This window comes from Prosopis cineraria, unplaced genomic scaffold (genome assembly GCF_029017545.1).
Source record: "Prosopis cineraria cultivar Desert tree isolate PC_DT_omini unplaced genomic scaffold, ASM2901754v1 PC7, whole genome shotgun sequence".
NCBI lineage: Eukaryota > Viridiplantae > Streptophyta > Magnoliopsida > Fabales > Fabaceae > Prosopis > Prosopis cineraria.
The window spans coordinates 23,323,189-23,349,330 of record NW_026555338.1 but is presented as its reverse complement, the minus strand read 5'-3'; the positions used below and the strand labels follow the sequence as shown (position 1 = coordinate 23,349,330).

General features: G+C 30.9%; 3 protein-coding genes across 3 annotated transcripts; 2 read left to right on the top strand and 1 right to left on the bottom strand.

Annotated features, from left to right (window-relative positions):
• Positions 1 to 2,659: 2,659 nt before the first annotated feature.
• LOC129315336 (anthocyanidin 3-O-glucosyltransferase 5-like) lies at positions 2,660 to 4,132 on the bottom strand. Its single transcript, XM_054958966.1, has one exon. It carries the CDS (start codon positions 4,130 to 4,132, stop codon positions 2,702 to 2,704), a length of 1,431 nt encoding a protein of 476 aa, XP_054814941.1. The 3' UTR covers positions 2,660 to 2,701.
• Positions 4,133 to 11,871: 7,739 nt separating this feature from the next.
• LOC129315903 (F-box protein At5g07670-like) lies at positions 11,872 to 14,765 on the top strand. The gene is made up of 2 exons (XM_054960056.1): positions 11,872 to 13,178; positions 13,734 to 14,765. The coding sequence occupies exons 1-2, from the start codon at positions 11,908 to 11,910 to the stop codon at positions 13,999 to 14,001; spliced, it is 1,539 nt and encodes a 512-aa protein (XP_054816031.1). The 5' UTR covers positions 11,872 to 11,907; the 3' UTR covers positions 14,002 to 14,765.
• Positions 14,766 to 22,905: 8,140 nt separating this feature from the next.
• On the top strand, positions 22,906 to 25,281 carry LOC129316067 (60S ribosomal protein L13a-4-like). Its single transcript, XM_054960317.1, has 4 exons — positions 22,906 to 23,256; positions 24,053 to 24,169; positions 24,282 to 24,369; positions 25,031 to 25,281. Exons 1-4 carry the CDS (start codon positions 22,985 to 22,987, stop codon positions 25,172 to 25,174), a joined length of 621 nt encoding a protein of 206 aa, XP_054816292.1. The 5' UTR covers positions 22,906 to 22,984; the 3' UTR covers positions 25,175 to 25,281.
• Positions 25,282 to 26,142: the final 861 nt, after the last annotated feature.

Below are 26,142 nucleotides of genomic sequence, written 5' to 3'. Positions count from 1 at the left end.
TGTACTAGGGCATTGGGCGACCTGAAGATTCAGGTTAGGTCTACCTGATATTCAAAAATTGTTTTAAAATATAAAAAAATTTGTTAACCAACAAAAACTTATAATTATAAGTATTTAAAATAATTTTTTATAAAACTAATATTAGAATTTAAAGTAATAATTTTTTAAATTGTATATAGTTAACGATTGTTATTATTTTTACATGATATAAAATAAAAAAAGCAATTTCAAATATTTAAAAATATTAAAAAATTGAACTCACAAAAATATTAAGTAAAATAATACTATGAACTAATTAAGTTTTATTGGCTAAAAAGAACTAATTAAGTTTTAAAAAAATTAAAAAATAAAAATAGATATTTGTGGGCCTAGCAGGGTTGGGCTGGGATTGACCCTAATCAATATCCAGCTTGACTAGCTCTGAAAAAACTAAGCTAACCCAGTCACCAAACAACTTGCACAGCCTTTAGTTTTAATGTGAAAGTGTGAATAACAATTACACTTTAAATTATCAATAAAAGGTAGGCTTGGCGGCTACTCTTTTGGATTTTTTTTTTTTTGTCAAGCTTAACAAAATAAGAGATTTTGATATAAAAGGATGTCTAGATCTTATGCACTTATAATTCCTATAAAAACAAGCTTAGATTTGAGCTAGCCCTTAAGCTCTTATAACTTTTTTTAACATTATTTGCATAATTTACTTAAAATTTTGAATTAATATATGAGAATAACATGATTTATTAAATATTTATTCCAAATGATGAATACAAAGCTAGTGGGGTTTTTAAAATAACATCAACTTATCCAAATAGACCTCTCTCTAAGAGGTCTAATGTTTTATTTTTAAATGAAAATTAATGATAAGAAGAACTTAAAAAAAAAACATTTACATTTTAGATATTTAATAATTTATATATGTATTAGTATAACTTAAAATTTTAATTTCTTAAAAATAAAAAAATTATGCAGGCTTTCAGACTCAATCCTAAACTCTATTAATAAAAGTTGGGTATGAAAAAATGTTAATTTTAGGGTGAGACAGCTTATGAGATGGAGTTTCAAAGGGTCAAGCTTACAAACACAAGTGTTGATCTATAAGGGTCAAACCAACTTTTATTGACAGCTCTAATCACACTGATGAGATCTTGAGCAAGAGAGATGTATTATTTGAATGTTAGTGAAATTATTTATCTATACTTATTTTTTTACTGTGATTAGTGATTCGTAAGTTAAAAAATATATAAATAAATAATTAAAATAAGAAAATCACTATAATGTCCCTTATATGGTTCTAATTACTATAAAGTCTCATAAAATGCACATATTATCACAAGTCCCAAATTATTTATTTTTAATAAATTTTATGCATAATTACTAAAATATCCTTAAATAATTTTTTACAAAAAATGTCAGCTCATCCACCGCCAATCACCGAAGCTCTTTTTGGTCCTTGTCACCGTCTGGTTAGCCACCAAAGCTCTGGCGACCTGCGAACGGGTTGATTTTTGTAAACATAATTGAATAAGGATATTTTGATTATAATAAAATTTATTAATAAATAAAGAATTTGGAACTTTTAAGTAATTTATACTTTTTATGAAACCTTTAGATAACTATAATTACTATGAGAGATTTGTTGTAATTTTCCCTTAAGAAACTCTTTCAACCTCCGATCACTCCCACCCTAGTGAAGAACCACACTTGGCCACTGCTACCTCTAAAAACTTATAAAGGATAGAATGCAAAATAAAAATAATTAGAACTTATATTACATATATATATATATATATATATATGTTGGCTGTATGGAGGTAAACCGAGAGTTGAGCTGATTGAGTCATATTGAAAGACACTGTCTTTAAGAACTATTTTAGTACATCGAGACGACAGATTGATAATTCCCAAGGACTCAACAAGCATTTCCTACACAAGCAAGGCACCAAAATAGCAACACTAATAGGAAATAAAATCAGACAAAGAACAAGAACATAAGAGAAGTCAGACAAGGAGCGAAAGACCTCAAAAGCTAAAGAGGCTGGTAAATTGTTCTATTGACACCTATGGCTATATATAGGCCGAAGGTAAAGACATGAATGTTGGGCTCATAATCACCGGATTGCTTTGGTTACACACACATAAAAGTCGTTGGCAGACAAATGCGTTTAATAAATTAATTAACAAAATTGATTTTGAGAAATGGTTCAACACCCAAAAACAGCCAAGGCTCAAATTCAAAATTCAAACAGTGAAAATTTCAAATTCAAACAATGAAAATTTGAGGTTTCTTGATAAGCTCAAAAAATAAATAATTATTTATTTTTTGTAAAAATAATCCCACCCAGTGCCTCTTGAACTCGCGTGCAGGGAAAAATCGACTGTTTTCAACAATGATGTCCTGAGTTGGCCTGTTTCGTACGTGTAAGCCCATTCTCCTCCAAATCTATTTTACTAGTTCATTTTATTTTTTAGTATTTATACGTTAAGAGTACTCTCCATTTAGGCAATGTAAAACTTTTTTTGACGAACACACATTCAATTACTACAATAATATATATATATATATATAAAAGGAATAACTTATAAATAATATTTCAAGTTAAAACAATACTTATAAATTTTTAATGTATTTGATAAATAAATATTAAAAAATAGATTCATCTAATTGAAATCCATGTCCATAACTTGAGATTTTTAATTGCTCTCACATATGAACCTTGCAATGGCAGGCCAATTGATGAAGAGAGTTAAAAGATGATCCAGTTTCCGATAAAGCCATTTTTGCACTACGTTTAAGTTCTTTAACCCTTTCTTTGATGTCCACACCTTCTTCTTCCACCATCACTCTTCTTATCAGCCTCTGTATTTCTTTCCTCTCAACCACCTCTCCCTTATTCCCGCCCTTCACCCTCACCGCCACGCCAAGCTCCTCCGTCAACGCCGCCGCATTCATCTTTTGTTCCGCGTACAACGGCCACGCTATCATCGGCACACCGTTGGTGATCGCCTCAAGTGTTGAGTTCCATCCACAGTGCGTCATGAATGCTCCGACAGAAGAATGTTCTAGAATCTCCGACTGTGGAGCCCACATGGGGACCACCAGTCCCGACTCGTGGGTCCTACTTGTGAATTTCTTTAGCGAGTTGTCCATGTTTTTCCCGATCTTGAAGAATGAACCATGGCCCGTAGCGTTGTCTTCTTTATGTGGAGGACGAACCACCCAAATGAATCTCTGTTCACTTAACTCCAAACCAGAAGCTATTTCTTCCATTTGTGCTTCTGACATGGTCCCACCACTCCCAAATGACACGAAAATAACAGACCCGGCAGGTTGCCGGTCCAGCCAACTCAAAACTTGATGCTCCTTCTTAGTCCGGCTATGATCAACGCCTCTCACGAGCGGTCCGACCGGATAAATCTTTCCCTTAATCATCCCACCTCTCAAAGCTTGAACCGCTTTGGGTTCGAGATCTTCCCAAGTATTCACCAGAACTCCATCGGCGTTGCTTATGTTCAGTCCTATCTGTACGAACAACTCATGCTCCGTTGGTACTTCATCTTTAAACAATATCGGTTCCATGTTGTCCTCAAACCGAACCGGTTTACATCCCGGAACAGGAAGCGGTTCATGGTGTTTCACGTGCCGGTCTAGAAGCTTCTTTTCGATGACAGGAACATGCACAGCAAGAGCAAGAACCCAAGCACAAGAAGTGAAGAACACGTACGTGAGCATCTCAAGGTCACGTGCCATGGCGAAAGTATCAGTACCGAACAAATCAACGATGAGTGCTGAAGGGCGAACTTTCATGGATAGAATAGCAGAGCGAAGAAATGGGAGTGACTCTGCCATTGTTAACCTGATTCGAGCTCCGACATGTGATGAGTTTGGTCCGAGTTTGCCGGAGAGATCTACAGGTGGGAGTACGACGACGTTTAGACCATCACTATTAGGGTTTGAAGTTTGCTGGATTATCTGTGAACGTGTGGTCGAAGAATCAGTGGTCACGACGAAGACAGTGGCGTCGAAGCCATGTTGCGAAATTAGAGATTTTCCAAGCTCAAGCATTGGAATGAGATGGCCCATGCCTGGGCTACAGAGCAACGCAACGTTAGGGTTACGTGTGGTTACGACCATGTTGATGATGTTAGGAAGAAGAAGAAGAGAGAGTTTGTATATGAAAGGAGAGACAGAGACTTGAAACTTGCTTGGCTGGCTCCAAATCACTGGTATTTATATGTTTAGAGAATATGTACGTTGAGAGTTATTTGAATTATTAATTATTATAACGTATTGTTTTAAAGGTAGATTAACTGTTATGAAAAATTGAAAAAGCTCGGAAAGACGCAACTCAAAATATATATACATATATATATATACAGCTAATACGTAAATCACTTTAATGAAGGAACACGAATTATATATATATATATATATATATAACTCTTGCTATATTCATCAAGAATCAAGAAATCAAGAAATTAATTAAATGACGTGAACTCGTGAAGGACATGTCTCTGTGTATGGGTCACGCTTCCACGTGAATCACCCTAAAAGTGTTTTTTTTTTCTCTTTTTCTTTTTTGTTTTTGAGTTAACGCTTATTTTTATCTTTAAACTATACACAAAGTATTATAAATAATATTAAATTTAATTGTGAGTTAATTATATCTTTCAACTTTAAAAATTTCTCTCTTCATCACTTAATTGTTTTTTTATAAATTTTTTTTATTATTAGTTGACTGTTAGTGAGCTTCAATTTATTTTTTAAATATTTTTATAAAATATTTAAGTTGAGGGGCCAAAATTATCTTTCAAATAGAAGTTGAAAAGCAAAAATGACCCTTAACTTGATTAAAAATATTAAAAAATAATGGGATCCATTGATGAGTAACGGACATTAAATGTCAGGATAATAACAAAGAAAATTTTTTAAGTTAAAGTATATAATAGACTCATAATTAAGTTTAGGATTATTTTAACCTTTTAAATATAGTTTAAAAATAAAAATAATCCTTAAGCCTTCTTTTTTAGCCAGCAGCCCAGCATCCTAAAAAGGCACATGCATGAATTATAATATTCTAATTGTAATAATGCTCCAAAGACTCCAAAGACAATGAATCTAGAAATTTCCCAAAACAAAAGAACGGAAATGAAATTGACTAAAAGATTAAATTATTAAATTTAAAGAAGATCAAAAGATTTAGAAATTCAAAATACATAAGAATTCAAGATTCTTTAATTAACTGGTCTAAAAATTTGTCACTCTCATTTCATAATTTGCAATCCTTAAAGAATGAATTTACAAGAATAAGATTCAATAATCAATAATTTATTAAAAAACTTGTCAAATATATCATTATTTGAAACTCATTTTTATTTACAAATTAGTGCATTGTACTTGAAAATTTTTATTTTAAGAATTGCAAATTATGGAAGGAGAGTAGCAAATCTTAAACCAATTCACTAAAGGACTTTTAATTTCTAAATATTTTAATATTTATTTAAGTTTGATTCAATTTCATGCATGTTCTTTTAATATCGTTCCCCCAAAAAAAGTACTCTTGTCAACAGGCTACTAATAAGGAATTCATGAGAAATTTCATTGAAGTGGAAAGAATATATATAAAAAAAAAAAAGAATAAGAAAGAATAAAGAATAAAATAAAATATCAATTTAATTTAGTTAATAATAACAAATACATACATGCATTAAATTTATACGCGAATTAATTACTCGATCTTAAAGAAAGGTGCATGAATTATTTATTATTTTGGGTATATTTGCCTGAAAACTCGAAAAGACGTGACTCTAACAAACCGTTTTACATAAATTAATCCAATTAAGGCACACGAATTATATAGCATACCATAGTTACTTTAAGGTACATTATATTATATGTATTGTTCTAGAAAGACATTACCCTATATATATACATGCATTAATTGCCGCTATACATACATGCATGGTTCAAACTATACATGAACCAAGTCCGTAATAACTAATTAATAACAAAAAATGTGATTCACAAAATGTCCTTACAATCTTTTTTTCCCCAAATCAGAATATTCATAAGTCATAAATAAAATACTTCCTTTTTTAAAAATCCATGTGAAACATGAAAATTCTTGATTATTTTTAGATATTTTGATTAGATGACTTGAGATGACATGACTCTAGCAAACATGCATTTACATGAAAATCTCGCCAATCTAATTATCAAGGTACCCGAAATTATTGCATGCGGGTTGTTTGTGTATAAGCCCAGGAGTATCTAAGTCAGGATATTTTTGAAGGTGCACAGATTATAAGTTGAGGAGTGTTTGAATCCCTAAATTCATGTTTGATACAATGCTCTTCTTCAACTTTTAAAAATATGGCAATTTAACCCCTAACATTAACAAAAAGTCAACTTGGAGTGTTGTTCATCAGAAAATGATATAAAAAATTTTAAAAATTATATAAAAGGACAAAAAAAATATAATAAAAGACTAAAAAAATTACAAATGATGACCCAAAAAATTATAGAAAATGACTGATAATATTTTAGTAGTCTTTTTTGAAATTTTGTAAGTAATTTTTTTATTTTCTCATCAACTGACGGTTAAAATTAACTTTTATTAATAGTTGAAAGGAAACATTATACTATGGTTCCAAATGCTCCTAATCAGTTGGACTAGACCTATAGTTTAGGGCTACCCTTACTGCGCTTAATAAATTTGTTCACCAATTTGAATGATCCAAATTTAATATGAATGGTTTATATTTAATATTAAAATTTTTATAATTTTTATAAATTGATTATCTAGATATACTTTGAACAATGTATATTTGATATTAAATTTTTTTATATATTTTTTAATTTTTAATGTTAAATTTGGATTATTGAAGCTGGTGAACAAATTTATTAAAATTTTTCATAATTTATATAAATTTTTTATTTTAATAGGTATAAAATAAAAAATATTAAATTTGGACAATGCGCTGAGGAAGCTTCCAGCGGAGGGAAACAATTAATCAACTAGTAACGGCGCCGATTGTCCAAGTTAAAGAAATATTAATATAAAGTTTTAGATGTGTTCATGAGTGGGAAAAGTTAAACTAGATTTTAATTTGAGATAGTGCCCAAACTTGACAAACACTCGCATTTGGGTTTGGCTGGTAGCCTGGTGCAAAGGACAGAAAGTTAATACACCCATTAAAAATTTTTAAAAAATGGCTTTTTATTAAAAAAATATTAGAAATAGAGAAAATACAATAGTAGGTCCCTATATATATATATATATATATATCCCGATGATTGTGTTTTGTTTTTAATTTTTATAATTTTATTTCATTGTTCTCAATTTTTTTTAGTTTGATCAGCCTATAATATTAGTATCTATAATTTTAAAAATACACATAAAGATCATAAAATAATACTCATAGAATTAATTTTGCCAACATGTATATAAAAATACACATAATAATTTAATGAGTGGACTAACTCCACTTACTCAATATGTGTCTAGTGTGACATGTTTGATTTAATTCAATGACTATAAAGATTTTGTCATATAGTACTTAAAAAAGTATAAAATCTCAAATTTTTGAAGGGGATAATATTTGTGAGAATGGCTTCATCATAATGATTATTTGAAATTTTTGGAGGAAAAATGTATCTTAATAGTTTTTAAATGTTTATGAAATCTAATGATTGTGTGTGATTGAACTCAGGACACTTACCGAATTTAAATTTGATGAGTCTATACAAGTAAAAGGCTTAATAGAGTTAAGTACACATCAATAAAATTAACTCTATCAGTGCTAGCTCATAATTTTCATGTGCATTTTTAAAATTATAGTGATTAACATTGCAGATGGCTCAAACTGAAGGGACTGAAACCAACAAATAAAACAAAGGGCAACCAGAATATATGAAGCTACTATCATATATATTTAACAAGCTCCCATCAAGCTCCCATCAAGATTCCTTAATCATCCAAAAAATCAATAACCATCAAGCTCCCATTGCTCTTCTCACATAACGTGGGCAATGCAAACTATAATGTATGTCATTACTTTATCTACAGGTAAATTAATCACAAAAAAAGTGCTTTGGTTAATAAGTAATTTTTTAAAAAATAATGAGTTCTTGTTACATTTTAACAAGCATCAATTATGTAATTAATAAGTCTTAAAAATTATCATTCGTTTGAGAGAAGCGAGTGTATGAGTCTTAAAAATTATCATTTTTTGAATAATTCATAATTAAAAAAAATATCATTTTTTTAACAAGCTAATCATAATTTCAACAAAAAAAAATATTTTTACTTGAAGAAACAATGCTATGATTTGGGTAAAATATGTTTGGGAAAAAATAAAAAAATGTTATATTTTAACAAGCATAAATGCCATAATTAACAAGTTTTAAAAATAGCCATCTGTTTGAGAGAAACAAATATTGTAATCTAGTAAATAAGTCATCATGCAAGAAAAACAAGTTCCTATTTTATTTTAACAAGCTTCAATTTTGTAATTAATAAGTTATTTTGCTTGAGAGAAACGTTTAATATATATGTAATAAACAAGTCCATAAAATAGAAAAGGAATTAATTTTTTTTTCTTGAATGATCATTTGTTCATCAATAACAATACCTTCAATAAGTCACTGCAAACAATAAATCTACAAATATAATATGAATTACATATGTGAGAGTAGTCAAAGTAATTGCATATCATTTCACTCCAGTATTGTGGTCAATACACATATGGAATTTGATAATCAGCTATCTATGCTTTTTTTTCCCATTAGAACTTTCCTATCACAACAAACCTATGCTTCTACATTTTGCTTAAGAGAAGTGAATATGTTAATGCAAAATTGATTCTTGTTAAAATGGAACAGGGACTATTTTTTGTTCAGAATAATAACTTGTTCACTAAATAATAACAAATATGTTGATATTGTCTCTATGGAATTGATTCTTATTAAAATGGAATGGGGATTTTTTTTTTCCTGTGTGATAGCTTGTTTACCATATGACAATATATGTTTCTCTCAAGCAAAATAACTTGTTAACATGGAATGGAGACTTGTTTTTCTCCCAAATAATAATTTGTTTACAAAATTACAATAAAATTTATGTTTGTTAAAATGTAATTGGGACTTGCCTTTCAAATGATTAGTTGTTAATTAGAGAACCTCACTTGTGATTGACCTATTGTTAAAATTGTTACATATATTTTTATTGTTTGCATGTTATAACTAAAGAATATTTGTGTCTTGATGATCATTAATCATTTGGGTGGGTTAGGGATATTGGGTTCAAATCACTCTCAGTCATGTTTGATAATTTAATTAGTTGCCGTCGTCGAAAGGAAGTCTCTAATAGTCAAAGGTAGCAGTTCAGCAACCATAGGGTGGACTTTTTTTTTTTTGAAGTAAGGGTGTCATTTCACACTTAAACTTATTTACATTTTAATCCTTCAAATTTATTTAGTAAAATTAGAATCTTTTAACCTTTTTTGCAAAAAAATTGCTTTCCAAGTTCTTTAGTGTGATTTTTCCAATTTTTTTTATGAATATAAATTGAACTGAGGAGAAGGCCAATAATCAATGCTATCTCACTTGATTTTTGTACACAGCCCAGTTTTAAATAGGATTAAAAGGTAAAAATATTTAAGAACTTTTTTTTTTTTTGCTTGGAGTGTCCAATATTTTTAAGACTATCTTTCTTAAATCATTACATTGGTTTAACATCTGTTAATATAAGTTTGAGATGTTGGGTTAAGGAGTAAAAATATTCAAAATTTACTTTTTCATAAGCTTATAATATCTTAAGTCAACAATGGCGCATGGTACTTTTATGCCTGAAAATTTTGTTTTGAATATTTTTGCACCTTGATAAAATACTTTTAAGTATTTGCACTTTATATTAATGGTCAACGTTAACAAACAAAAGTTAAATTTAACGAGATGGGAAGGATGCCTTTATTAAAAAGAATTTATGGGTATTCATGTGATATTATTGACTTACTGATAGTGGATGATCTAAACAAAAAAGTTATTGGATATTTTTACTCTTTAATCCATTTTAAATATCTTCCCATAGGCATTAAAAAAATAAAATTGAATAATGTTTGTATTAAAATATAATTTTTATCTCTAGCCCAATTATTTGGATTAAAATCAATTTTTTAAGTTTGAGCCCTTAAAGCTTTTAGAATAGGAGTAGTTAATAAGAGGAAGTGGTTATTAAAAAAAAAATGGAGAAAGTGGATATGAACATGGAAAACATTGCCATTAATGATCCTAAAAAGTAGAGCATATGTTATGAGAAAATTGTCACTTTTTGCCTATAAAAGGGAAAGTAAGTCATAGATAATAGATCTCTTTGTAATTTCAATCAATTCAACAACATTCCAATCAATTCAACACTTGATTCAGCCCAATCAGGAACTTTTTCTTTTAGCAAATTAGATGTAGTTCATCTATAACAACATGCATCATTAAAAAGCGGTGAGTTTTTTGTACCTACTAGAGTGACAACTCTTAATAAAATAATAGCATCATTGCTCTAGCATTTTTTTTTTTTCAGTTTTTCATCTTACATATATTTTTTAATTTCTTTATATCAGTACTAATATCATGTCTACTTTCACTATGCAATTCTTATATTTTTTTTCATCTTTATTTCTTCATTTCCTTCCTTTGCATTTGGGGAAATTGTGCTAAAGAATCCCAAAAACTTATCATTTAATTTAAAATTCAGGTATATCACACCGTCTGAGGACATATTGGCGCACCCCAAACAAATTGTTACCATAAACTAATAACATCCGCCAATCTAGTGTACACTTAGGAAATTAATATCAATATATGTATTAAAATCTTATTTACAAGACAAGAAAAGTGCTATTTTTTCTTAGAAGCAACCAGAAAAAAGTGTCAAATTATATATAAAACGTTAGAATAAATTGAAGATAACGATTCTATGAAAAAAAATGAGGACAAGGAATAAAGTTAGATGTAATAAGAAGCTAAGAATACCAAATGTAAAATTAGGGAACTTCCTTTTATTAAAAATAAAATAAAATTAGGGGACTAAGTTAGCATTCTTTCAGAAGTAAACAACTAAGAGCACATTTTGAGCACCTGATAGAAGAAACGTTGTATTCTTTTTCGTTTAAAACAACAAATTTGAATATTATTTTTAAAATATATTATTATAATTAAAAAATAGGAATAATGAAACTTATGGTTTTTCACATCTGTCATAATATTAATTTAATTTCTCAAGTTTAATTTTTATCAGTTGGTTTTTTTTTTTTTAAATCATTACACTAGTTAGTTAAGTTTTAAAATACAAATTGATTCTCAAATTAATCTAATATGTAAAGTATGTTGATGATTTGTTATGTATATGTAGCCAAATGGAAATAAATTAACAATTAATTTTTTATCAATTTAATTCCTTATACTGCACTATTTTAAATTTTTTTAAATGTTTGAGTATTTTTTTCTATTTAAATAATTATAATTTTTTTATTAATCTACATAACATTCATTAATATTCTGTTATTCACGTCAATAAATTTTAATAGGTTTATCTTCTCCTTAAATAATGAAAAACTAAATTGATAAAAAAAAAATAAATTTAAAAAATTAAATTAATAAAAATTAAATTTAAAGATCAAGTCAATTATTGAGACAAATTTTAGATTATAAAAATTTTATAATCCCTGAGAAAATAATCATAAATTTAGTAAATTATTTTTCTTCCACTGCCATTATCGTTATGGTCTTTTGGATTAAGATGAACAAGAAAAACAAAAAGCACCACTCGTTAATAAATGAAGGCAATATTTTTCAAATTATGAGGCCCACTTTGTATGTCTGTGTCCCTCCTCTTCCAAACATTCCCGTTAGCCATGAAAGCAAAGCCTCCATTCTTAGGTGCTGGAGAAGAAGAAGCTGCACATTTGAAATGCGAAGCAGAGCAGAGCGACTACTCCTTCTCAGCCATGTCGTTTCCTTCGGAGAACCTGAACCCTAACTCGCTGAACTCCGACAAGGTACCCACCTGGTCCGATTTCTGGCTACACAGTAAAGCCAATCCTCTGAAGGATATGGTTCTCGCCATGCAGCTTCACTCCCTTTCTTCACCCAAAGACCCCAAATCCAAAACCCTAATCCCTAATTTCGCTAAAATAGACCGAACCCTTCTCTTATCTGACGAGCTTCTTCTTAAAATCCTCGCCAGGCTTCCCGATTCACAGAGGAACTCCAACTCTCTTGTTTGCAAGCGCTGGTTGAATCTCCAGGGTCGGCTTGTACGATCACTGAAAGTCTTGGATTGGAACTTCGTGTTGTCTGGTAGGTTGATACATAGATTTCCCAATTTAAACCATGTAGATTTGGTTTCTGGGTCTTTGATTTCGCTTCGAAATTCGGGCATCTTTTTGAGTCACCGAGTTGTTTCTCTGCATGTTGATTCTGGGTTTCCCGCTAATTGGTGTGTTGGTGAGGAAAACATGCTCCCTGTTGAAGTCATTGATGCTGGAATGAAAGCCCTTGCTTGTGGGTGCCCCAATTTACGGCGGCTAAGGGTTATTGGTGCCAGTGAAATGGGTCTGTTGTATGTGGCTGAGGAGTGCCCCACATTGCAAGAGTTGGAGCTGCAAAGATGCAATGACAATGTGTTGCGTGGGATTGCAGCGTTTGAGAATCTGCAAATCTTGAAATTGGTTGGGAACGTTGATGGATTCTACTTCTCAGTGGTTTCAGATATTGGATTGACAATCTTAGCTCAAGGTTGTAAGAGGCTGGTGAAGCTTGAGCTTAATGGGTGCGAAGGGAGCTTTGATGGGATCAAAGCTATTGGCAAATGCTGCCAAATGCTAGAGGAATTGACTCTTTGTGACCATAGGATGGATGATGGGTGGTTAGCAGCACTCTCATTTTGTGAGAATTTGAAGACTTTGAGGTTCCTGTCGTGCAAGAAAATTGATTCTAACCCAGGACGAGAGGAGTATTTGGGTTCTTGTCTAGCTCTTGAACGCCTGCATTTGCAGAAATGCCAATTACGAGATAAAAATAGTATGAGTGCAATCTTTTCCGTATGCAGGGCTGCAAGGGAGATTATTTTCCAGGACTGCTGGGGATTGCATAATAACATGTTCAGTTTTGCAAGCATTTGCAGGTAATTCTCCGTTTACAGTATGTATTGTTTTGCCCATTCTGCATTTAAACTTGAGAAATCCTTAGAATTATTGTTCTATTTGTCCTGTTTGACAACTTTTGAATGTGCACTCTAATGTATATGGTCAGCTGGAAAATGTTGAAATTTTTGCATTCGTATATGTATGCTTGTAAATTGAACATGTTAAGGCTTCTTGTTAAAAATATTTCCAAAGGTTTAGTTCTGATAGAACGTGCAATCCATGTAATTAACCTGACTTAATAGGATAAGACTTATTTTTGTTGTTGTTGTTATTGTTGTTGTTGTTGTTGTACATGTATTCTTGTATTCTACCATCTTCATTTGTACTTCCAATCTGATCTATGGCTATGCCAAGAAATCTTGCAAAATATAAAGTGGAATTAGAGTGGTCTATGTGCTTAAGTGGTTCTGTGAACTTGTGAAGTATTTTGCCTTTACAACCTCATTCTTCGTCAAGTAACAAATTGAGAGTATTTTGGTGTTGTTAACTGAAAAGCTGTAAAGTGATGTAGGATTGTTATTGCTGTTATGCAGGCGAGTAAGGTTGTTACACTTGGAAGGATGCTCGTTACTAACAACAGAGGGTCTAGAGCCTGTAATTCAATCCTGGTCAGAGCTTCAGAGCCTAAGAGTAGTCTCATGCAAGCATATAAAGGAGAGTGAAATCTCTCCTGCGCTTGCAACCCTGTTTACCAACCTTGTAGAGTTGAGATGGAGGCCAGACACCAAGTCTCTTCTTCCCTCAAATCTTGTGGGAACAGGCATGGGCAAGAGAGGGAGCAGATTTTTCAAGAGGGCATAACAGGAACTGAATTTAAGGAGAGGATTCTCTCCAGGTCCAGTCAGAGAAGAAAAGATAGAGGTTTTTGTGGGTCTCACGTGTTAGGCAGAGCCACCATACCTCTCTTTCTCTCCATGTGTATTGCAGAACCACTTGTAGAGAACTAAAACCCTGAAATTACTATGATAGGCCTTATCACTCTCTTTATCCCTTTCTTTCTTCTTCTTCTTTGTTGGTATCCTAGGTCTTTGACCCGGATTATTTCGATCGGTAGCTTGTGAGCATCTCTCTGGAAAGCATACCTTTCACTGAAAACTTAATCACTGCTGTATACTCAGGATTTGAACTCACAACTTCTGGTCAAGTTAGCCCAATTCCCTAGCCAGTTGATCTTAGTGGATCTTAATCTCTTTCTACGCCTACTCAACTCAGCTAGTAGGCGTCGACTTGGGAACAAAGAATTCTCACTGACATCAATGTGTATTTATGTACGTACTTACTTTTGTTTTAGATTTAGATGTTGTGATGGAGGAAGGAAGACTGTTCTTTTGTTTTCTTCCTTCGGGAAAAAGGCAACAGCCGAGCGATGTAATCACGTGTAAGCCAAATGCATTTTACTCTCTAAAGTAGAAATTGGCAATGGGAACGTTCAGTTAAAGTACCAATGCTACCGTTATGTGTGGACCCACACGGCACTCGAGGATGCGTTGAACTTTGCATCATTTAAATTTAAAATTAAAGTTGTAGATTTTGGGGTACCCTATAAAGTTGTCTTTTCACATTTATCTATAGTCGCCAAACTGGTATCAGATTTTGTTACAAAAGATGAGTGTTGGAGCTGAAACCTGTTTAAAGATATGCTTCCAGCTAATGTTCTTGAAGATATTGCTGCTATTACTGCTCTTGTTTGATTCTCCTACAGGCACGTTGCACTTGGCCTACACCAAAAATGGAATCTGCTCTATTTGCCTCCGCTTATGAATTGGTTATGGCTGATTCTTGGGGTGATGCAGGTCCTAAATGGAAACTAATCTGGAAATGGCCAGGCGCTCAAAGAGTAAGGGCATGTTTGGTTGTTAGAAAGAAAGGTGGTAGGATGAATTAAAGGGGAAAAAAACAAAAATAAAAGAATTAAAATATGGAAGAGGGATAGGTTGATCATGTTCTTGAAGGGAGGGAAAGAGTAATTTACTTTATGAAGGTGGGAATCATGATTCATAAAATTTGTGGAGGGTATGATAATTTTTAAATTTATGGTATGTGATATTGGATCGTATCATATTTTAGTTCATTTTTGTTTTGATTTCTTTCTTTCATTTCCAATAACATAACTACTCCTTAGTAGGGAAGCACAAAGGACTGGCAACATTGAATTTCATCCTAAACCAAAGTTTGGTTTCTTTCATGAAAAAGATTGGGTTAGGCAATCTGTAGTCCAATCTTGTCCAATGATAGTTTGAAAATTAATAAGATCGAACTTGGTCTATGGGTTTGAGAGACTGGTCCTAATAGTTCAGTACTTACTTAGCTTTTTTTTTCTTTTTCCTCTATGAGAGGCAATAATTCATTTTAACATAATAAACTCAATTAAGATAATACAAACACTTATAATAATAATAAATCCATAATAATTTTCAACAATGAGAAAAAAATATTCCTGCTATAGTTCAAATGATTTAAATTTATAACTTCATCAAAAATAACACTCAACAAACTTCAACAACATTATATTACAATAATAATTTAGAAACAAACTTAACGAATTTTCATATAATCGTCTCCTTAGCATTAATTACACTTGAAGTATTTGTCAAAAATAAATTAATTATAATTATATTAAATAAATTTATAGGACCGGATTGGACCAAGTGGTCTAGATGTCCAGTCTCCTATCTAATCCAACTTGAAAAAATATTCTGGTCTTTTTAGTCTTTTTAGTCTTGAAGGATCAGTGTTTATACAAACTAAACAACACTGGACTATCTCGGGTCAGATTAGGTCAGACAGAACTAGAGGACTTTTGCATAGTCCTACTCTTTAGAGTTTTTTTTTTCAATTTAGTTTCAAAAATAGGTTGCTCAAAAAGAGAGTCAAGAGACATATGTCCCAACTCCCAAGATGATACTTGTGCTCTATGCAGACCATGAACTAAAGATCTATTGCATGTACTATGTGATTGTTCCCTCAACTGAGAGTGGTGGAAGTTGATTTGTCTAACAAGTTTAACTCATGACTTCTACAACCTCCCCTTGGAGCAATAGTTAACTTCCAATTCATATCCTAATTGTAGAACTCGTCTTTGGATTAATTTTTTTGGTATGCTGTGTTGAAAATTATGGGAAGCTAGCAATGAGAGGCTTTTTGCTAACACGTCCTTCACAGGGGTAAGACTTGTGAATGAAGTCTTAACATTACAATAACATACCATCAAGGTGCCTAGGGTAGGAATAGACTCGGTCAAACTAGGTTTTGACCAAATAGGCATGAGCCTATGTGGTAAATCAAACCCTAAGCCTGACCTAAAGTTTGTATAAGGCTTTTTTTACGATTTAAGTTTGACACTATCTAAAGCTTGGCTTAGCTTGAAAACCTACTTAAAAATAAGTCTTTTAAATAGATTTGCATTTCAGTTTTAAACGTTTTAAATATATTTTTGGAGGTTAAAATACATTTTTAGTCCTCTAACTTTATATAAGATTTTAATTTGATCCTTTAAGTTTGTAAGATATCTTTTTAGGTCTTTAACCCTAACATCATTAGTTTTAAATAATTTTTTTATGTCAATCATTATTGTTTAAAAAAAATTAGACTTAATATGTCAAACATTTGAGAATTTTTTGTCATTATTTGAAAGTTCAATGTAAAATTCATTAGAATAAAATCAACAATGTCAAGATTAAATGACTAAAAAAACACTTTATAAAATTAAGGGATTAAAATAAAACGTTGTGTAAAGTTAAAGAAATAAAAATACACTTTAACCTATTTTTAGACTATTATAATATCCAATACATAACCTGGTTTATCAATTAAACTGTATAATAATTGAAAGTACTTACCGACTACTATACAATATAACAATGAAATAAAAACATTAAAATTAAAATTAATATATAAGTCCAATATAATTGAAAATATAACTAGAAATAAAAAAAATTGATTAAAAATAAATTAGTGAAACTGATGTGTTTGTAATATATTATATTATATATATACGTAAATAGGCTGGCCTGTTGTGCTCGTAGATTAAACTTTAAAAAAGGTTTGGCCAATTTAAATAAATAAGCTTAATTAAAAACTTAAACTTGACCTAAGCCTATTTAGAAAATATGTTAGGATGGGCTTAAAGTAGGTTAGGTTATAGGTCCCTATTAAGGGCCTAGCCTATTCTCACTTCTAAAAGTGGCACACTTTCGTAACCATCAAAGCTATTTTTATTTTTCCCCCCTTTCTTATTTAGTTTTTGATATGTTTGCAGCCTTGTATCTTTTGTAAACTAGTGGTTGCTTGTATTATTCTTTATATGAATTATGGATTGTAATTCTTCGAAAGTTGATATCAATGACTTTCTATGAAGTTTTCATTTTTTAATATTTTTTGAATAATTTTATTATTTTTTATAAAATATATAAATCTTTTTTTAAGGTAAACTTCACATAAATTTTAATTTATAGATATCAATTTCAAAGAATTTAAATTCATAAATTATACTTCTTTCACTTAAAAAAGTAGTGTTATTAAAATGGAACTAGATTGGCCAATTTAACTAATTGAATTGAGAATCGATCTTAAGTTTGATTTGGTCATTACAAAAAACTAACATTTTTGAAAATCGGCCAAATCAACTTCAAATCAAATAAAATTGATAAAACTGATGATAAAATTAGTTGAATTGGACACATATTTTTTTTATTTTTAATTGATATTTCTAAACTATAATATATATATACCTAATAAATATTACAAAATGAAAAAAATACAAGAAATATATATGAATTATATTATATATATATATATGTATATATTTTAAAGTTATAAATTATAAATTATGAAATAAATATATTTATTCCAGATGAAAGTGATGTAATATTGATATTTTTTTATTGTACATTATTTTGTTTAAAATTTAAATGTTCATTTTTGCCACTAAATATGATTATTTTTTTACTTTAAATATATTAATTTATTCATGGCTGGTTGAGCCATGATTTATATCACAGTCCAACTATTAAATTGTGAATCGACACTTTGATAGGTTCAATGGTTAATCCGAATTTCAAAAAACTACACAAATGGTGTAAGTTCTTTGAAAAAACTCATGCACCCATCACATACACGAAGGGCCAAACTTGCAATCTCACACATTAAGAAATGTGTTTAGTTCCATTACGCTATAAGGCTACCAGTGTTAAGGCATTTAAAATCAATTCAAATCAATTATTTTAAACTAAATCGACATGAATCGATTAAAACTATTATAAATGAGATTTGATTTTTTTTTTGACAAAATTGATTGATTTGATTTGGTTTATGTTTTTTTTTTTGAAAATTGAACAAACTGAATTAAACTTTATTATATTTATCATAATTTTTTAGTAAATTTTTCCAAGTTTTTTTATCTTTCCAAAATTTAGTTATTTGTAAATAATTAGTAAAAATATGTTACAATTTGCTAAATGTTATCTATAATTGTTTGCGATAATTTTTTAGTTTTAAAATCAAGTGTTTTAAATATAATATATTAATTTTTAATATTTAAATATGTTAATTAATTGTTAAAAATATCCTGTTATACTCAAGAGATTTTTCATTGCAAATACTAATTAATAGTTAAAATTTATCAATGAATGTGAATATATATATCAATAATTATGAAGAATATCTCATAACAAGTGTTTAAATTTAATCCAAATCTAAACTAAACTAAACTAAATAGCTTAAAAACTGAACTAAGTTGATTATAAGAAAAAAACTGAATAGGTTTCAAACTATAATGAATCAATTGGTTAAAGTTGATTCAATTTTTTCTTAAAACCGAATCAAACTTGTGAATAGTCTAGCACAACTATATTATTTAAAGTTTATGGACAATGTAATTTATTATAAAATGTATATATTGATTTATAATTTAATTTTAAATTTTTGGATATAATATTAGTAGAAAAAATAATAAATATACTTCTAAAAGTTTAAATCCAAGTTTGAGCTTATACTTCTTTGGAATCTAATACTACTACGTAATATTTAAGTATTATCAAGCATTTCCAAACCACCAAGCATGATTTTTTATATGCACAAGGTTGAACATTGGATCTTAATTAAAGGAAATCAAGTCTCTTACTCAACGAGATTATAAAAAAATTATTTATTACTTCCCCCATTTAAAAATATGAGACATTTTTAATTAAATCTCACCCATCAATAAAATAGTTACATACTTTCATACTAACCCTATCTTTTTATATTTACTCCTATTAAATATTTTATAATAAATATAAAGTCATTCATCAATAGGGGTACTTTTAAAAAATAATAATAATTATATTTCAAAAAATTAAAAATATCTTACATTTTAAGTACCTATTTATTCAAAAAATGCCTTATATTTTGAACAGAGGGAGTATGTATAAAGTTTTTTTTTTTTACCAGATTATCATGTAGAAAGATGGACCTTTGTATTGCTAGAATTTAAGTGATTGTAAATAATGCAATTTGATGTAAAATTTTACATTTTCTATTAAATACTGATAGAAATGATATTGATGATATTGTCGTGATAATATATTAACATTAATATTGATGTCTTTGCTAAAATATAAAAAGATAAAAAATTAAAGTATAGTTTTAACCTTTTAACTTTACACAAAGTTTTAATTTAATCTGTTTATAAAATATTTTTCAATCTTCAAACCCTAATACTATTAATTTTAAATGAATATATCTTGTACCAATCAGTATTATTTTTTTAAAAAAATTAAATTTAATGTGTCAATATTTGATAATATTTTATTAATATTTAACAGTTCAATGTAATTGTTTTTATGAAACTAATGATATAAGAGTTAAAGTGTAACAGCCCTCTGGGTCACCACTGCCTCTCCAGGGTCTTTTCCCAGCGCTGGACAACACACATGTCACCACATGATTGCCGGCTTTCCCACTGGTGGTATAGTGGTTATTCCTCACCCCACTAAAGAGGTCTTTTGGAACCTTTCCAGACTCGAACCTCCAACCTCTACCACGTTAATGAAGTTGAGGCGAAGTCTAGTACCACTGAGTCAAGTGGTTCAATGGTACCAGGTTCAGCCTCAACTTTGTTATGTAGGAGAGGTTGGAGGATCGAACCTGGGGAGGCTCCTCGCAAGGGGAATAATCCTGCACACTACTGCGGGGAAGCCTTTGTTTCTTGATGCTCACCGTAAGGGGTGGGGTCGCCCTGTTGTGGGGCCTGGGGGAGAGTGTCCAGCGCCGCAAAAGACCTCAGGTAGGCGGGGTGAGCGGAGGGCTATTACATTAAAATGGCATGATTATAAGGCCAAATAACTGGCTTGTGTTGAAAATTGACTAAATTGCTTATTTTACTTGTTGGGAGTATAAGGATGGACAAATGTGATTTAGCCTAATGGCATGTGGGAGGTAAAAATTTATCTGAAATGTTATATTGTGTGAGTTGAAGCCAATTATAAAATATTTTATATAAAAATTATTGATATAAAAATGTGTTGGGTGGCTGTAACCCAACTATAGTTAAGTTTAATTATTTTAAAAAAAAAATTTAGTGTGTTACAAATTTTTAACACACCAAATTTTTTTTAAATAATTTAACTTAACCATAGTTGGGTTACAGCCACCCAACACATTTTATATCAATAATTTCAATATAAAATATTTTATAATTGGCTTCAACTCACACAATATAACATTTCAGATAAATTTTACCTCCCACATGCCATTAGGCTAAATCACATTTGTCCATCCTTATACTCCCAACAAGTAAAATAAGCAATTTAGTCAATTTTTAACACAAGCCAGTTATTTGGCCTTATAATCATGCCATTTCAACCAATCCAAAGTAAACCAAATATTAAAATTACAGTCATCCAAATTGTACTAAAAAATAAAATAGTTTGAAAGGCATGATTACATTTATATATTCATATAATTGACAATAAATAAAAAGCCCTAATATTGGCAATATAACACATTATAAATCATAAATCAAATACCCAAAAAAGACAGTGGATCTATGCCACTAAGCCTCTGGGACTCCTCCACGTGTCACTCGTGGCTCTTCTCCTGAAAATTGTTAACCACATAATGAGACTCAAAAATCTCAGTAACCAAAGCCAATTTATGATAGTGTATACAAACAGTTAAGTGTGTGCTTATTAAGTGAAAATTAAAAATAATATAATTCCAATAAATATAAGAAATATTACAATACATACAAACAACCATCCTTATATCCCTCCATTAACCTCGAGCCGTAGCCCTCACTCGGTGCTAAATTACCCGGCCAAAGGTAGATTAGCCTGAACCCTTACAAGCTACCTATTGAGCTCCAATAGGGGCGTACCACGTGGCACATAAATACAACAACAATAGCAAGTCTCCTAACACCTCCCACAATAATCAAACAAATTCATAATTTTCTCAATAATCACCCAATTAACATGAAGTAACACTAATCACAATTAAAAGCATGGTTACCTTGTGGCTTTTTCAATAAATTATTCCTTAAAATTTCTCTCTCACTACAATCTTCACCAGTAATACAATCTACAAATAACATATTATTTATAAATATTAGTTTCAATTTTTGAAACTAATAAAATAATTCTAATAATAGAATTAAAAATATAACATAATTCCTATAGGCATAATAATTCATTTCTCATCCCAAATAATCATCTAAACCTCAATAAATCAACATATATCTTCAGATCTAGTTTAAAATTTGATCCATAAGCCATAAATTCAAAGATCATCAACAAATTTATACTCTAGAACATTTATTATACTACTGACAACCTCAAAAACCATATTTATTCAACATAAATTCATCCCTTTTCCAGATCTTAAATTTTTTACCACTACAAACTTAGAAACCAAAGAAGAAGGATGACTAAGAAAAATTTTTAGAACACTTACTTAGTCTTGAAAAGCTTGAAATCACACCCTAAATATCCTATTAAAAACTCTTACCTTAAAAATTTAGATATTTCGCACCGGCGACTCGCATTCTCTCCGCCTCAGCTCGCGCGCAGGAAAAGAATTGAAGAAACAAAAGGAAACGGGTGAGTTTTTATAAAAATTCAGTGGGTCCCACATTTTTTTATTATTTTTTCTTTCCTCTCTCTCCCTTTTTTTATTATTTTTATATATACGTAATGATTGCAGTACGCGGCGTCGAAAGCAAACTCGTTCTTCTTCTTCTTCCTCCCTTTTTTTTTATTCACACCTTTTCTCTTTTTTTTATAATAATAATAATTTAATAATATTTTTAATTAATTAATTAATAATTTTTTTAAAAAAATTTTAATTAAGAATTATATTCTAAGTTAGATTTAATAATTATTTTCTACTAATTTGCTTACCTCTAAATATTTTTTAAAATTTTTATTAATCAAAATTAACTATTAAAATTTAAATTGAGATGTTACATAAAGAACTGAAAAATATATTTTATAAAATTAAAAAATTAAACTGAAACATTATACTATAAAGTTGAAGGATAAATATACTTCAGCCAAAATGAAATTATTTCTGCTCTACCGACTCCAAATTTGGGCTTATACTTTGTAGTGGGCCACGATAAGGTTCAGCTGAAACTGTGTTGTGCAAAATCAGCTTGACCCAACAAAGCCCAAAAATTGGTCAGATTGAAAAAAAAAAGGAACAAAGCAACATAAACCCTAGCTGGTCATGGCGAGCGCCTCCGTCGCCTCCTCCTTCAGTCTCCATTTTTCTGGCAACCAAAGGAGACTGCGTGGGAGAGAGAAAGATGGTGTCAGGGTCCGGCGTTTGCGCGAAGCGCGTGGTGGTAGACGCACGCCACCACATGCTTGGCAGGCTCGCTTCGATTGTGGCCAAGGAGCTCCTCAACGGCCAGAAGGTGGTGGTGGTGCGGTGCGAGGAGATTTGCATCTCCGGTGGCTTGGTCCGTCAGAAGATGAAGTACATGCGATTCCTCCGCAAGCGGATGAATACTAAGCCTTCTCATGGCCCCATCCACTTTCGTGCCCCTTCCAAGATTTTCTGGCGCACTGTTCGTGGGTGAGTTTCATTAAGCATTGTGGTACTCAATTCTCTATTTCTCTTAATTGTATCAGAACTAGGAAATATACTCATTGTGCTAATAAAATGATGATTGCAGACCAATCTAACTGCTTTCAGTTTCTTGACTTATGCTTTTCCTTCTAGTGGTTCAATCTCCTGCCATTAGGATGCTACCACCGTACTTCGTTAGGGGAATATTATTATTGAGTTCTGTCCTATTATTTGCAGCTATTTAAGTGTCTTCTTCTCTGTATAGCTTCTGATCCAGTAATTATATACACTCTGTATATACAACTCGTTTTCGTTCTGTCATGTTTCCTAATTCTTGTTTGATATAATATTGTTGTATATGATTATTGCATTGTTTTTATTAGTTCCTAAAAGAAATGAGTTTTTATTTCCGTGGACCTCTTAGTGGTGGTGTAATTCTGCAGTTCTCATATTCCTCTAGACAGCACTGGACTGGACGTATTTCCTGGTTAAGCATATATTTGTTCAATTTAAATAGTTAAATGGATTTTTGAATTACTATCATGGAATTAATTGTTTATTACCACTCATGATATTTAGATGGATTTTTGAATTCCTCACCTTTAAGGTTTACCGTATGATGATTCAAAGATCAACTGGGTTAACCTATTTTCCCCAGTGTTATGGGCTCAAGGCTTTTTGACAACCCATCACATGTCCTTGCATAAAAGGAGATATTCATGCTTGTTATTTTCTGCAAATTGACATACTTCTTTTTGTGTTGCTTTCATTGTTATGATATATTATGTTTTCTCAAATTTAGAATGATACCACATAAGACAAAGCGTGGGGCAGCGGCTCTTGCAAGATTGAAGGTCTGTGAAGGCATACCTCCACCATATGACAAAATGAAGAGGATGGTTGTCCCTGATGCCCTAAAGTAAGATCTACTTGCCTTAGTTTTTAATGTTTCAGTTGTGCTGAATTTTATGTCTGTTAAAATGTCTTTTGTCAGTTTGTCTAATAAAATTTCAACAAAATTATTAAATCAGGGTGTTGAGGCTTCAAAAAGGACACAAGTACTGCTTGGTGGGTAAATTGTCTTCCGAAGTTGGATGGAACTATTATGATACCATCAGGGTAAGTTGCCACTTTTTCAGCTTGTTCTTGAATGGTATTTCTATCTTTTCCTTCAGATGTCGTTTGGTATGCAGGCTTTCTAAGTTTGAGTTCTTGAAAACACTTTTTCTCAAAAAATAAAAAAATTGAGCCTGACGTGCTCGTAAAAATTATATATACTCCCTTTAGTCCCTATTATAAGGTGTTTTCTAAAAAAAATTTTTGGTCCTTAATATAAAGTATTTGATGGAATATTAATTACGTTTTTACAATATTTTACCCTTATTTAAGCTTGTTAACTAAGAGAAAATGTATTACAAACTTTAAAAATTTTTATTTAAATAAGGATAAAATTGGAATTTTAGTCTATTTTTCAGACAAAGTTAATAATTTAATAATTTAATAATTATTTTTTAAAAAAAAAATTTTTTGGTGAGGTAGTTAAAAGTGCCTTGTAAAAGGGACTGGAGGGACTAGGGAGTATGTTGTTTGATGCGTGATTGGGTTCTTGTTTGCTGGAAGACGAGACTATATGGAACATTGTGTTGATTATAAAATTTATAATTTATGAAGGTTTCACTTCATTCGTTTTGTTTGTCTTGATTTAGTTGATTTGTCTGGGTTTATGCCAGCCAAAAACAGAAATGTGCGCTGAAGTGTGTGTTCTCACTTTTTTATTTAGGAATTGGAGAAAAAAAGAAAAGAGAGAGCACAATTGGCTTATGAGAAGAAGAAGCAGCTGAATAAATTGAGGTTGAAGGCTGAGAAAATTGCAGAGGAAAAGCTGGGTTCCCAACTGGAAATCCTTGCTCCAGTCAAGTACTGATTTTTTTTTTTTTAATGATTATTGGGTCGTGTTTAATATTTTCAAATTTCAAGTATACAAGGTTGATCGTGACACGATTTTTGTTAATTTCATTCATAGACCCTTGGTATGATAATGTTGGAAATTGCCATAATTTAATTGTATGGAGCAGACTAATTTCTACCCCAGCTATCATATTCTCACCAATTGTCTTCAAATGAACTGCATTTGGTCCCTTATAACCAGAGGCGGAAGAGGAAGTGAAGAGCTGGGAAAACACAGGTTGAGCCCGACGGGCCTGCCCATTGATGCCATTTAATAGGACGACTGGGCTTACATATGCGACGCTGAAATTGTAAAACAGGCTTGAATGGGTTAGTCTTAATGGGCCCTATTTTAAGCAGGTTAGCCCACACACACTTAGGGTTGCTCATTTAAGTTTGCATTTATTTTATTTTATTTTATTTTTTTTTGTTTTTTATATGAACAAAATTCTAAACGAAACTTCCTTAGCCTATTAGAGCTCATTGAAGTGTTTTTAAAATGTTAAAAAAAGGGATAAAAAGGGTCGAAGCCTATGGGCTAGCCTTAAGCCACTATTTAAGTTACTATGTAAAGGTCATTAAAGGATAAGTGGGCTTTAACAGGTTGTTCTTTTTAGGCTTGAGTCTATCATGTGTAGGGGGTTGTGTTAGCCCATTTTTATTGGAAGTTGTGTTTAGCATAAAGGATTGTTTTCTCATAATGTCATGAATAAATATTTAAATCTATCAGGGATCATGTTTCCAAGTTCCAACATAATTGCTTTCAAAAATGAAGTTGCCTTGGGTTCACTTTGTAAAGAGCCCATTGGAAATTACAGGCTTTTTAGGGCCCAAAATAAGTTTTGAATCGGATCGAGCAAATTAGTAAGGAACTTGGTATAGTTGATGTAATATTATCACACAATAGTAGTACGTAATTGAACGGGCCGTAGGTAGCGGTTCATA